We start from the raw sequence: 13,077 nt of genomic DNA, 5'->3' as shown, positions 1-13,077 counted from the left end.
TTGAAGCCCCGAAAAAATCCCAAAGTAACAGCCCTCCTCATCAGCCTGCTAAGAGCCTCCATAACAATAATGAACAAGAAAGGGGAGAGGGGGTCCCCTTGCCTCAAACCACGAAAACTACCAAAAAAACCCCGAAGGGGAACCATTAACCAGCACCGAGAATCTGACAGATGAAACGCAAGTAACTATCCATTTCCTCCATCTCTCACCGAAACCTATCCTCTCAAGCAAATAGAACAAGAAATTCCAGCAAACATGATCATAGGCTTTCTCGATGTCCAGCTTACACAAAACTCCGGCAACGCCGGTACGAAGCCTAAAGTCTACACATTCACTGGCAATAAGAGCGGAATCCAGAATCTGTCTGCCCCCAATAAACGCATTTTGAGACTCTGAAATGACTCCGTCCCAAACCCCTTTCAATCTTGAGGCCAAAACTTTGGCAATGGGCTTATACAAACACCCAATCAAACTGATAGGTCGAAAGTCCTTAATATCAAAAGCTCCCCTCTTCTTAGGAATCAAAGCAATAAAAGAAGCATTCAGCGACTTTTTGAACTTCCCAGTGGAATGAAACTCATGAAAAGTGCCCATAATCTCTTGTCTGACCACCTCCCAGCTTTCCAGGAGGAAGCTTATAGTGAAACCATCCGAGCCTGGAGCTTTATCACCATTACAACTCTTCAAAGCCGACAGGACCTCCTCTGTAAAGATCTCTCCAACCCATCCCCATCCTCCACTGAAATAGAGTCAAAATGAAGACCATCAAGTCTTGGCCTCCAGCGAAGAGGCTCAGTATATAGCCTTTGATAAAAAGAAACAATCCCCGTTCGCACCTCCTCATCGGAAGTCAACAGCGAACCATCCACCCGAATTTGACCAATATGATTGCCCCTCCTATGTGCATTGGCTATTCGGTGAAAAAACTTAGTATTACGGTCACCTTCTTTGAGCCACAAAGCCTGAGATTTCTGCCGCCACGAGATCTCCTCCATCACCGCAATCTCAGCGCATTCAACTTGACAAGCAGCTCTCCTAGACCGTTGAGACTCCTCAAGGCCTCCCGCTGCATCCAATCTATCAAACTCTACAATATCAGCAAGGGCCCTATTTTTCCTCCACTCCAGATTCTCGAACACCTCCTTATTCCATATTTTAATTTTATCCTTCAGAATACGAAGCTTTCCTGCAAGGATAAAACTCGAAGTACCCACCACCATATCCTCCTCCCACCAAGTCCGCACCAAACCCTGAAAATCCGTCGCTCTAAGCCACATATTTTCAAATCTGAACGGAGTGCGGTGAGGGCTCAACCCTCTACAATCCAAAACCAAAGGAATGTGATCCGATGTCACCCTAGCCAACGTAGCCTGAACTGCATCTGGAAACTGCTCATCCCACTCTCCGGAGATCAAAAATCTATCCAGGCGTGAAAAGGTAGGCATCTCCCTACCACAAGACTAAGTGAAAGCAGCTCCCTCCAAAGGGAGATTAGTAAGCTGATGATTATTGATAAACTCCGAGAAAAGCCTCATAGCCGGAGTCCATGACCCACCTGTAGGTCTCTCCATCGGGGATCTTACCACATTAAAGTCACCTGCCACACACCAAGGAAGAGACCACATCTCCTGAACCGCACTAATTCAAATGGACATGGAGTGTATGAGATAGTACATGAATTAATTCAAAGAACAATTGAAGGACAGAAAAAACTATTAGTCATTTAGCAAATGAACATGGAGTGTATGAGATAGTACATGATGGACATGAATTTGCAAATAGGAATGGTTCGGAGACTATCTTCTACTTTGAAAAGTGCAATGGTTTGTGATCTTATGGTAATGAAGTGATAAAATTTTAATAAAATTAAAGGGTAAATGATAAAGGAGCCAATTTTTTTTATTTTTTTATTTTTTTTTCCCTAATGAAAGAATGCATTGGCTGATGTTGAAATATATTAATATTTCTATATAATCGTAGAGCAAAATCCTCCACCAATCATGGTGATCCAGTCAATTTCTTTCCAACTATAAATATTTCTATATAACGGTGGAGCAAAATCCTCCACCAATCACAGTGCCTCCTTTGACTATTGTATACCTTCCATATTTTCTTATCTTTACCGTGCTTATATATAGGCTCTTTGTAATCAAGCACAATATATCTGAATAAGAAAAATGTAGCCCTTAGTGGCTCTTTGTCCATGGATGTAGGCCTTAGTGCCGAACCATTTATATGCATCTATTCTCCATCTTTCTCTCTTCCATTTCATACTTCTCCATATTTCAACAGCTAACATACACAAATTTTAAGACTATTGTAGGAGAGAGTTTGACCTAGTAAATGTAGGTTGATTTTTTAGATGTATAAATTAAATGGCATTCAAGAAATAGAAGAAAGTATAGAGACTTGAAAATCAGGTTGTGGAACTTAAAAAGGGCGAAAGTAAAAGTATTCAAGAATAAGATGCTAAAAGGAGAAACATGAAATCTCGATATTGAAATTAATGTAATGTGGAATACTATGAGGGCCAAATGTATTAAAACAATATCAAAATAGGTTATTGGAGAATTTAAAAGGGTCATTCTGTGAGAAACATAATGGTGGAATGAGGAAGTCCAAACCAATATTAAGGAGACTTACAAAATTTAACAAAAAACTAGAAATGCAGAAAGTTTTGACTAATTCAAATATTCAAAGAAAGACGTTAAGAAAGTATTACGTGACACTATAAAGAGTTTACGAAATTTCATTTTATAATCGGTACAAGGTTGGGAGAAGAATATACTCAAACTTCCTAATTAAGGAAAAGCAAACAAAAAATCTAATTATTGTTGAAGGATATAAATATTAAAGTTGCGCCCTCTCTAACAGCTTAAGCTTTTAGAGTAGATGGTAGTTAACATGGTATTAGAGTCAAAGGTCTTGAGTTCAAACTTGGCTGTCACCCTAATTAAAATTGAAAAACACATGTTGGACCAAAAAGGAGGACACGTGAGGGGGCGAGTTGAAGGATTTAAACATTAGAGAACGCTTTTTGTGAGATCAGGTCTTTTAAGATTAAAAAAACTAAGAAACTAATGAAGATGAAAATAAGGGCTTTTGGAGCATATGGTAATTATCTATGATTTATCATTCATGGACGTTGATAAGATCCTTCCATTTAGCAACACCTTAGGATGGCATAGCCTTAAAGTAAGTTTAGGGTGAGGTTCAAACAGGAAAAGTTTTACGGTGGATAGCTAGGCACTCAAGAGACGAGGAAGGGCGTAGTAAGGGACGAAATGCTTCGGGGAGTTGAAAATAAGCATAAATCCGGAGATTCCCGGATGGGTCAACCTTCCAAATGCACCGCCAAACGCAGAGGGGTGCCACCCTCCAAAAATCACGAGCGTGGGAACCCACACCATACCCTCTCCAAGAGTTAATCAATCCTCTTGATGACCGGGGCACGACCCATTGCATGCCAAACAAGCCAAAAATCAAACTCCAACAGTCTCGAGCCACAGGGCAATGCAAAAGAAGATGATCCACTGACTCTCCATCCCTCTTGCACATGGAACACCCATAACTTTGGTTAAGATATTAAGGGGAAATATATGATATCGTGTTGTAGAAATAAAGTTATGGCCTTAGACGTCACAAACGAGGAAATAAAATTCAAATAGTCAAATCCCAAATAATTAGTAAGTTGAATAGAGTAACTTAGTCCTAGATAAATATCTTATTCATTATCATTTTAACCAGTGAATTTGATTTTTGTCTAAACTATTATCAGATCTTTAAAAATATTTTTATAATACCTGGTGAATTATTGGCTGCACTGATGCGCACACTTCCAGAATAATGGTTATTCTCTTCAGTGGTGACTATCACAAACTCTGTATACACTTCTATGTGCCATACCCGGACTCAATTTATTATCTCTGATGCTCTGAATTCCAGATCTCTGTCTAGATTACCACAATTTGAGTGGGCAATAGAATGACAATTCATTGAATACAGGTCACTAAAATTGGGCGAGATGCAGTTCTATATGTTGAGTCACTTATTGAATCCATCATGGGGGGATTGGAAGGATTAATCAATATTCTTGACTCTGAAGGAGGATTTGGCTCTCTGGAGATGCAGGTTGTTACTTGCCATGTTGTTAGCATGAGGAATTAGGTAAGGTAGTTGTATCATGATACTAATTCTATGCATATTTTCAGCTTCTCCCAGAGCAGGCAGCTGTTCTCATGAATTTGACATCAAGAGTTCCAATTCTTTCATCAAAATCCCCAAGAGGTGTGTCTGGTTTTCATTTCCCAGGCTATGAAAGCTATCCTGAAAATAATAGTTCTATTAAAATGTAAGGCATTTTAGTCTGATACATTTTTGTTTCTTTTTTGTTTTTCTGGGAGATATTATGTAATAGACAATTGATGGTCACTTTAGCTTCATGTTAATGACAGGTTAGAAGCTGCAATGCAAAGGTTGACAAATCTTTGCTCAGTTTTAAATGACATGGAGCCTATATGTGTTCTAAACCATGTTTTTGTTCTGAGGGAGGTAAGACATGCTATTTTTTAAAACTAGTTACCATGATAGTGAAAGTGTGATTTTTAGTTTTTTAGTTGTTTTGAAAAGTCTATTTTTGACTCTCTATACCCTCAAGTGTTTTTCAAGAGTATATCTCCTCCTTTACCACTTCTGTCTTTTCCTTTCATTAAAGCATTTTCCCTTCTGTAAAACCTATGCCCATTATCCATTTTGACCTGCCTATCCTTGTTTCTTTTGTTCAATACCTGTCATTATGTACCATCATACTCAAATCTTGCCCGACCTGGATGCGAATTGAACTAAGGCTTGTTAGCTTTCCTCATTTTGCATATCGTCAATCTCATTTGGAAATATATTCAATTTTAATTTCTTAACATTATTTTTATCTTCCACCATCTGTATCAAGTATGGTAAAATAAGTGGTACTCACTAGGACTTCTCTCTGTTTCAGCTTATAGGGTAAAGTAAGTGGTGCTTACTACGACTTCTTCCTGTTTCAGCTTATCTATTTCTTGGACGTTTATTTAATACAGAAAAAAGACTATATATGCTCTAAGTCGGATCTACGAAATCCCAATTTGTAAGACCCAAAGCTTGACAAAACTCAATGGGCGAACTTTGTGTGGAACACACATGATGTGAAAGTGGAGCAATCAGGAAAAGTAATTGTTGTTGTAGGTTTGTAGCTCACTTTTTGGGATTTTGAATGATTGGAGAACTATTTGTTGGTTGTTTTTTTGGGTCTTGTTGGTATGATTACTAGTCACATTGACTTTTATGCTTTTGCTCGATGAAGGAATAAACTCTTATTTTGATGGTTGGATGGCTTAATTTTTTTCCCATTGAATTAGTTAAATCATCTAAAAGTTGATTACCACCAAAAGTTGTAGTCTAGTGGTATCTCCTCTACCTCCTAAAGTGGAAGGGAGTGTGTTCGAGTCCCATTAGGGACAAAAGTGGGTGTGTGAGCTACTTTCCATGGAAGAATGGATAATAATCATCTAAAACTTGATTATAGCTAGCTTGGTAGCTTTCTTATTTTCCTTAAAAAAATTATTTACACACTCTCAGATGAAAAATCTTTACAATTATTTTATTTTATTTTTAAATTTTAATTTTACCCCCAAACACTAAAATAAATATTTCTGGCTCCGCCCCTGTATCTACACCCACACACAAATATTTTGATTTTATGATATGCTTTTGCATTGTTTTGCGCTAAGCACCAATTATTAAAATGCAGTACATGAGAGAATGCATTATTGGGAACTTCCGGAGGAGACTTCTTGCAGTACTGAAGAATGATAATGATCTTCAACGACCTTCTGTTCTAGAATCGCTGATTCGTAGACATATAAGTATAGTCCATCTTGCGGAGCAACATGTTAGCATGGACCTAACACAGGGCATCCGAGAAGTTCTACTTACAGAGGCCTTCTCTGGCCCAGTTTCTTCTTTGCACTTGTTTGAGAAACCTGCAGAGCAACATACTGGATTAGCTAGCGAAGCTGTATGCAACTGGTATATTGAGAACATTGTCAAGGACATGTCTAATGCTGGAATCCTGTTTGCACCACTCCACAGATGCTTTAAGAGCACAAGGCCAGTTGGGGGATATTTTGCCGAATCAGTAACTGATCTCAGGGAATTGCAAGCCTTTGCTCGTATTTTTGGTGGCTATGGAGTTGATAGGTTGGACAGAATGATAAAAGAACACACAGCTGCGCTTTTGAATTGTATTGACACATCACTGCGAGCAAATCGTGAGGTGCTAGAGGCTGTTGCTGGAAGCATGCATTCCGGTGACCGGATAGAAAGAGAGGCAAATGTTAAGCAGATTATTGATTTGGACACGGTGGTTGGGTTCTGTATTCAGGCAGGGCAAGCCATAGCTTTTGATTGCCTTCTAGCAGAGGCTGCTGGATCTGTGCTTGAAGAAGGTGCACCTTTGATACAGTCATTACTGTCTGGGGTTGTTAAACATTTACCTGATGAAGTACCTGAGAAGAAGGAAATTAGGAGGATGAGAAGGGTGGCAAACAGTGTTGGTGTAGCGGGTGACCATGATTCTGAATGGGTGAGATCAATTTTGGAAGAGGTTGGAGGTGCAAATGATGGTTCATGGAACTTGTTGCCATATTTCTTTGCCACCTTCATGACATCCAATATATGGAACAGTACTGCATTTAATGTTGACACTGGGGGCTTTAACAACAATATCCACTGCTTGGCAAGGTCTGCATACTTTTATTTTCTCAATAACTATGATGTATGCGAGTACTTGAGCACACCAATGAATTATCACAACTTATTGACCATTCAATGGGTGTGAAACAGGCACCCAGCTGATCCCTTGTGGACCTTTATCAGGAAGCCTACCCTGACTTTTCACTTGATTGGGAATTGACCATTACCTTTGGTTCTTTCTTGAATAGGTTGAGAAATCAAACCATATTTTGCTGAACAAACAGCATAACCTTAACTAGGGGTGCAATTGTGGCAGATTCAGTTAATCTGACCTCAACCCATCAAATAGAATCCTCAACCCAAGCTCGAGCCCAACCCGACCTCCAACCAGATAGTCCAGCCCAAGCACAACCTTGCTTTTCTTTTCTAAGATTTTGTTAAGATCAGGTAAGGTTCATGTTGGTTGAGTTATGCTCGGGTTGTTCTGGTTATTGGGGTAGCCTCGAGCTGAATTTGGGTTAGGTTAGGGTTGAGTTTGGGTTACATAGACTTGTAATAATAATATTAGCAACAATAATATAGTTAAGGTTGCGGTATGGCTTGGTTTGCCCAACACCAAATTCACCAATGGTCCAAAGATTGAGGTTGAGTTGAAAATTTTCAACCGAAACCCAATGCGAGCAACAAAAAGAGCTGCCCAAACCCTTCCAAAGCTCGGGTTGGGTTTAGGTTGGCTCTCCCAAGTTGCACCCTTACTCTGTGACACCTTTATTGATGGTAATTTGATGCCCAAACATGAGCTTTCAACTCATTGCATCATCATCCTTGCCTTTGCCCAAAATGAATGAGGTCGGCCACATGAATTTTATTTTTTTATTCTTTCCTATTATACACCATGCCTCCTCCAGTATTTAGTTTGTTTAATCATTTTTATTACTTCATCCCATGTAAATTTTGGTTGGCCTTTTCGTCACTTACCTTCTAGGCAAACAACTCTTCCTCTTCAAACCGGTGCATCTTGGGATCTACATTGTATAGGATCATACAACGTAGATTCTTACACACCATGTTTAACATATTTGTTTCTTTTCTCTTTTTCTATTAGAGAGAGAGAGAGAGAGGGAGAGAGAGATTGAGATTTTAACCATCTGAGAGTGTGTCATTCAATTTTGCTTCTCAATAGTTCATTTTGTTGAAGGATTTAAATATTTAAGTTACTCCCTCTCTAACAGCTTAAACTTTTAGAGTAGATGGGTAGTTAACGTGGTATCAGAGCCAAATGTCTCGTGTTCAAACCTCACCATCACCCTGATTTAAAATTGAAACATGTGTTGGACCACAAGACGGCCACACGTGAGGGGGCGTGTTGAAGGATTTAAATATTTAAGTTATTCCCTCTCTAGTAGCTTAAACTTTTAGAGTAGATGGGTAGTTAACACATTTAATTGACAACCCTATATTGGACTGCTACTGGTTTAGATTTTAAATCGAGAGATTCAAAAAAAATTTAGTATTTACTGTACCAGATTGCTTGCTTTTTGTGATTGTTCTATATAAACTTCTGTTTGGGCAGGTGCATTTGTGCTGTGATTGCAGGAAGTGAATTTGTTAGATTGGAAAAGGAACATCAGCTGAAACAGTCTTTCTCAAATGGCCATGTTGGTGAGACGTTGGATTCTGAGACACAGAATCGTTCGTCAGCTGAAACAAGCATAAAGTCCACAATGCAGCTCTTTGTTAAATTCTCTGCCGGGCTTACACTGGATTCTTGGAGTGAAGCCAACAGGTAAACTATAATATTTTTGTAATATCCTTGACACGAGCTTATATAAACTGTCTAGGGTTTGCCAAAACCAATCCTGTTAGAGCCACCGTCAGTCCAACCTATTAACAGTCTTTCTCAAATGTCCATTTTTTGTCATTTGTAACACAGCAACAAAATCTTTTCCCAACTACTTGGTGTAGGCTACAGGAATCTTATTTTTCCATTCTGCTCTAAGGCCATAGCGTCAGTCAAGTCAACAAATTTCATATCTTTGCTTACTCTGCCCATATTCATCACCTTTATGTGACCATGTTACTCCTCCTTACTAGTGCCCTTAGTGATCTTCTTTGCACTTGTTCAAACTACCTTGGTTGATTTTTTCCGCATTTTATCTCCTACAGATGCGACTTCAACTATCTTACGAAAGTGTGCATTTCTAATTCTATCAATTGTTGTCTTGCCATGTATCCATTTCAACATTCGCATTTCTGTCACGCTCACTTTCTGCATATGTTGTTTCTTCGTTGTTCAATTCCATAAAGAATGGTTGGTTTAGCAGCTGTTTTATGGAACTCTTTCAACCTTAGAGGGATAGGCCGAAAAAATTCTAGAAGCATTCTATATAACCCATCCTACATTGACTCTATAATTAACATCATCTCCAATGTCTCCGTCATGGTGAATAATTCAACCTAATTAGCAACTTGTAACACACTGGCTCAGATTACTCAGTAATGATTAATATGATATTGGTAAATTCACTCAAATGGGATATGTTATCTCACACAGCTGCTATCTGGTTGTATTATAGTTGCATGAACAACTGGATGTTCCTGTTCCAGAATTGCAATTCCGCAGTTTTTACTAAAGAAGCTTGTAAAGCTCACAGTTCCTTTCTGACAGAACCTTGAATCTTCTATTACAAAAATTGAGCTAACCTGAGACGAGCTTAGTCTTCATGAAGCTTAATTTGTTCTTTTATATGAATTAGTTGATTAAAGAGAGGAAGTGCGGTGTCCCGTTTGTTAATTTAATTAAAAGATTCCACATTTTTTACTGAAGAATCTCGCAAAGCTCACAGTTGTCTTTTGATAGAACCTTCACTCTTTTATACAAATTCGATCTAACCATAGACACGCCAAGTCACTGACTCCCCATGAAGCTTAAATTGATTTTTATTTAAAAAGGTTAATTGAAAGGAATTATGGTGTTCCATTTGTGATTTTAGCATTTATAGACTATTTTAAATTAACTACCTTCTTGGTTAATTTTAAAATTGGCTATTCTAAATTTTAAATTCGGCTTCCCAGTGTATTTTGCTAAATATTTCTTACAGCATTGTTTTGTTCTTGCAAAATATATTATATGGGCATACCAGTTTCACGTAAAGTTTTAAGAGAAGCAAAGGTAACTGTCTTCTTGGTCAAAAATCTGAGAAGGTTGCTAAATTATCATCCCACAAAATATACTATTCATTTTCCAAAAATAATTTGATTCGCTAATATTTTTTTAGAAAAGTTTAAAGGATTATTTTGGTTCTGCTTCTAAACAAAATTATAATCCTCCACAGCCTATAATGCTCTCCTTGGTGTGATTGGCTACATCTCAATGGCTGCATCACCTCCTCTCTTCATCTGTTCTGGGAAGGAGAGAACATTGAGGTGATTTGGGGAGACGACCGTCCATTTGATGCCAAGGTGCTTATATAATTTTGTTCATGTGTTCCATTGTTTTGACACTTCCTACACAACCCAAATCTATAAAACCTCTTTCGAATGAGTGCTCTCCTGCCATCCCTTCCAAATATACTACTATAGTTCGATTACATCAACACCCTTACATTCCAAGGTATCTCTTTAAACCAGTTTTGCACTTTTCCATTCGTTACGATTACAGATAACATGTACCAAGAACCATCGTACGTATCACTAGACAATATCCATAACTGATTGTATCAGAAGAGTGTGTGTGCACACGCATGCGCGTCCTTAGTTGATGCCCAACTATATGATTCTAATATTTGCTCCTATGTAACCATCTAAAATTAAGGGAAAATAAGAAAACAGAAAACAAAAGAACTCTTGTTGACCATCAATTCACTCGTACTGATCACCAATGCGTCTCTTTCTATGAGCTGTGACTGACTTGTCAGCAATGGTCAACATTCCTATATTACATCAGATGAAAATATTTAAATGACACATTCTGAGAACCAACAATGAACAAATTCTCATTAAACAGTCCTTAATTTCGTTTATTCACACTGCCTTGTTGTTGCTTCGCACTATAATATCAGTTATGATTCTATAGAAAATTTTGCTTAAAGTATACATCAAAAGAATAATGAAATAGTTTATGCTCTTGAAGCCTTTGCTTATATTGTTGTCTTGCTGTGTGCATATGCAAATTTACAATTGTTTGTGCATGTTAATTATGACCCATTTCAAGTAATGATAGAAAATCTAAGGACCAGCTTTTATAGTTAAGTGATTCTCCTGTCAGCCCTGGGAGGTGTTGGGTTCAACTCTCGGTTGGGATGTGGGTATATGCCATACTTATTTGGGGAAAAAGTCTTAGCAAATGTAAAACGCTCTATCTTTTCATTGCGGCTGACAATAGTATTTAAATATACCAGTGACCTGATAATCTTGAATTTCTGGGTTCCATTTTTAGATTGCCGCTCACACCCATAATAGGAAAAGTATCTGTTGGAAAACCCAGGGAAAAAAAGGTCATAATTTCTGCAAATTTTTGTTGGCGTTAAACTCTTTAAATGTAAATGTAAGTTGTACCAGTAAATTTTTTTTGGGTCCCCAAACGTCACTTGGTGTAAACAGTACTTGTTTCCTTTGGTGTCTGGATGTAATTATCTTCTTAAAATTGCATTAGATGATTATCAGGTTCTACTTTGATGATGACTCCCTTTCTTCAATCGAGTGCATTCTGAATTATGAAGCGATTGAATAAAACCAAAAATGGAAAGCTTTCTTCATTATCCACTTATTCCATTGATAAACGTTGTTGTTGTTAATGATGACCATGATTAGATATCCTGGGAGAAATTTTATTTTTAGTCAAAAATCTCTTATTTTATAGTGATTTTATATGTTAGTGATTAGTTAATTCCTGTTTATACACAAATTCTGATAACTAGAAATCTCTTGCTCGTTTTGCACAGATCTCATCTTGTAGCAAAGCTAATTTTCCTGGACCAATTCTGTGAGATTTCTCCATTCCTACCAAGAAGCTCACTTGAACTCCACATTCCTTGTGCCATTCTCCGTTCGATATACAGCCAGTACTACGCGAATTCTCCTTCCACGGCGCTGGCATTACTAAGTGTATCACCTCACCATTCCCCTGCCGTGTCCCTATCACATGCATCTCCTGTAATCAGGCATCCACGTGGCGGTTCTACCCCTCAGTCAAGTGTTAACGATTCAGGTTACTTCAAGGCATCATCAATGCATATCCAGGATCAATTCTATGATGCTGATAGTGGAAGCCTACAAAACATGGACAACAAACATCGGAATGTTAGGCGGTCAGGTCCTCTGGATTATAGCTCAAGCCGCAACAAAGTAAAGTTTGTTGAAGGCTCGACATCAGGAAGCAGAGGCCCCAGTCCATTGCCAAGGTTTGCAGTGTCAAGATCTGGTCCTATATCATACAAGTAGAAATTTGGCAAAACTGAACAAAGGAAACTGTAAATATCTGCTTCTTCCTTCTATATATAATTGGTTATTCAAATGCATGTAGTAGTCACCCAGGTGATATATACAAATTTTGTCAATATTTATACTTGAAAGTACTTCATAGCTTCTCTATGTACTGGACCTCATAATGTAAAACTGTCTTTATTATATGCTTGCTCAAGCATATGACCTGAATGTTTTTATTTAGTCGTGCTCAGTTTAGTTGCTTCCATGAAAAATTCTCATTGGACAATCTCTCCTAAACATTTTTATCAGTACCTTGGCCTTTCATGGTGCCCATGAAGGATTTTTTTGTAATTTAAAGAAATTAAATCCAGACAATATTATTTCACTGCCTTGTTGATTTTTCTTACCCATTTACGCCGAATATGTTTGTAGACAGCTGATGTTGCGCCATTTCTTTTTCCGGAAAATGTGTAAAAAATAAATCCATTATTATGTACATTTACATTTATGCATATGTCATACTAATTTACTTGAAATTCATTCATGAATGACAGATAGATATATACTGTGCATAGAAACATACCCAACAAAATGGATCCTTAAACAAGCTTTAATCACTTCTACTATATAAAACACATTAATCTGCAAGTCCTTTCCCTGTTTGTTTTTAAAAATTTTGTCTAGGTTCCTATCATATTTGAATATGATATTCAATCTCACCCTCAATAATTTCTTACCCAGAGATCCTACTGTTAAAAAAAATTATATAAAAAAAAAAAAAAAAAAAATCTATTTTGAACTTTTAAAAATGAAATATTAACAAAAGATTAGATTATCAACTCTTTTTGGCTGACCTAGTTTCTTCATAGGATACTTACATACCAAAAACAAAAAAGAAAATAAACATGTTTCTGTTTCAGA

General features: G+C 37.6%; 1 protein-coding gene across 1 annotated transcript in view; it reads left to right on the top strand.

Annotated features, from left to right (window-relative positions):
• Nucleotides 1-12,428, top strand: part of LOC132303905 (protein NAP1) — a 44,353-nt gene extending 31,925 nt beyond the window's left edge. Inside the window, exons 19-24 of the mRNA XM_059801356.1 lie at nucleotides 4,006-4,131; nucleotides 4,212-4,351; nucleotides 4,455-4,551; nucleotides 5,786-6,777; nucleotides 8,303-8,515; nucleotides 11,673-12,428. Coding sequence (XP_059657339.1) covers nucleotides 4,006-4,131; nucleotides 4,212-4,351; nucleotides 4,455-4,551; nucleotides 5,786-6,777; nucleotides 8,303-8,515; nucleotides 11,673-12,171 — 2,067 coding nt within the window. The 3' untranslated portion in view covers nucleotides 12,172-12,428. The remainder of the gene's footprint in view (nucleotides 1-4,005; nucleotides 4,132-4,211; nucleotides 4,352-4,454; nucleotides 4,552-5,785; nucleotides 6,778-8,302; nucleotides 8,516-11,672) is intronic.
• Nucleotides 12,429-13,077: the final 649 nt, after the last annotated feature.

The sequence above is a fragment of the Cornus florida genome, unplaced genomic scaffold (genome assembly GCF_030987335.1).
Source record: "Cornus florida cultivar Cherokee Brave unplaced genomic scaffold, ASM3098733v1 CherokeeBrave_3.0.0_Hap2_Chr01, whole genome shotgun sequence".
In the NCBI taxonomy this organism is placed as follows: domain Eukaryota; kingdom Viridiplantae; phylum Streptophyta; class Magnoliopsida; order Cornales; family Cornaceae; genus Cornus; species Cornus florida.
The sequence above is the reverse complement of the archived record's forward strand: the minus strand, read 5'-3'. Positions and strand labels throughout refer to the sequence as shown.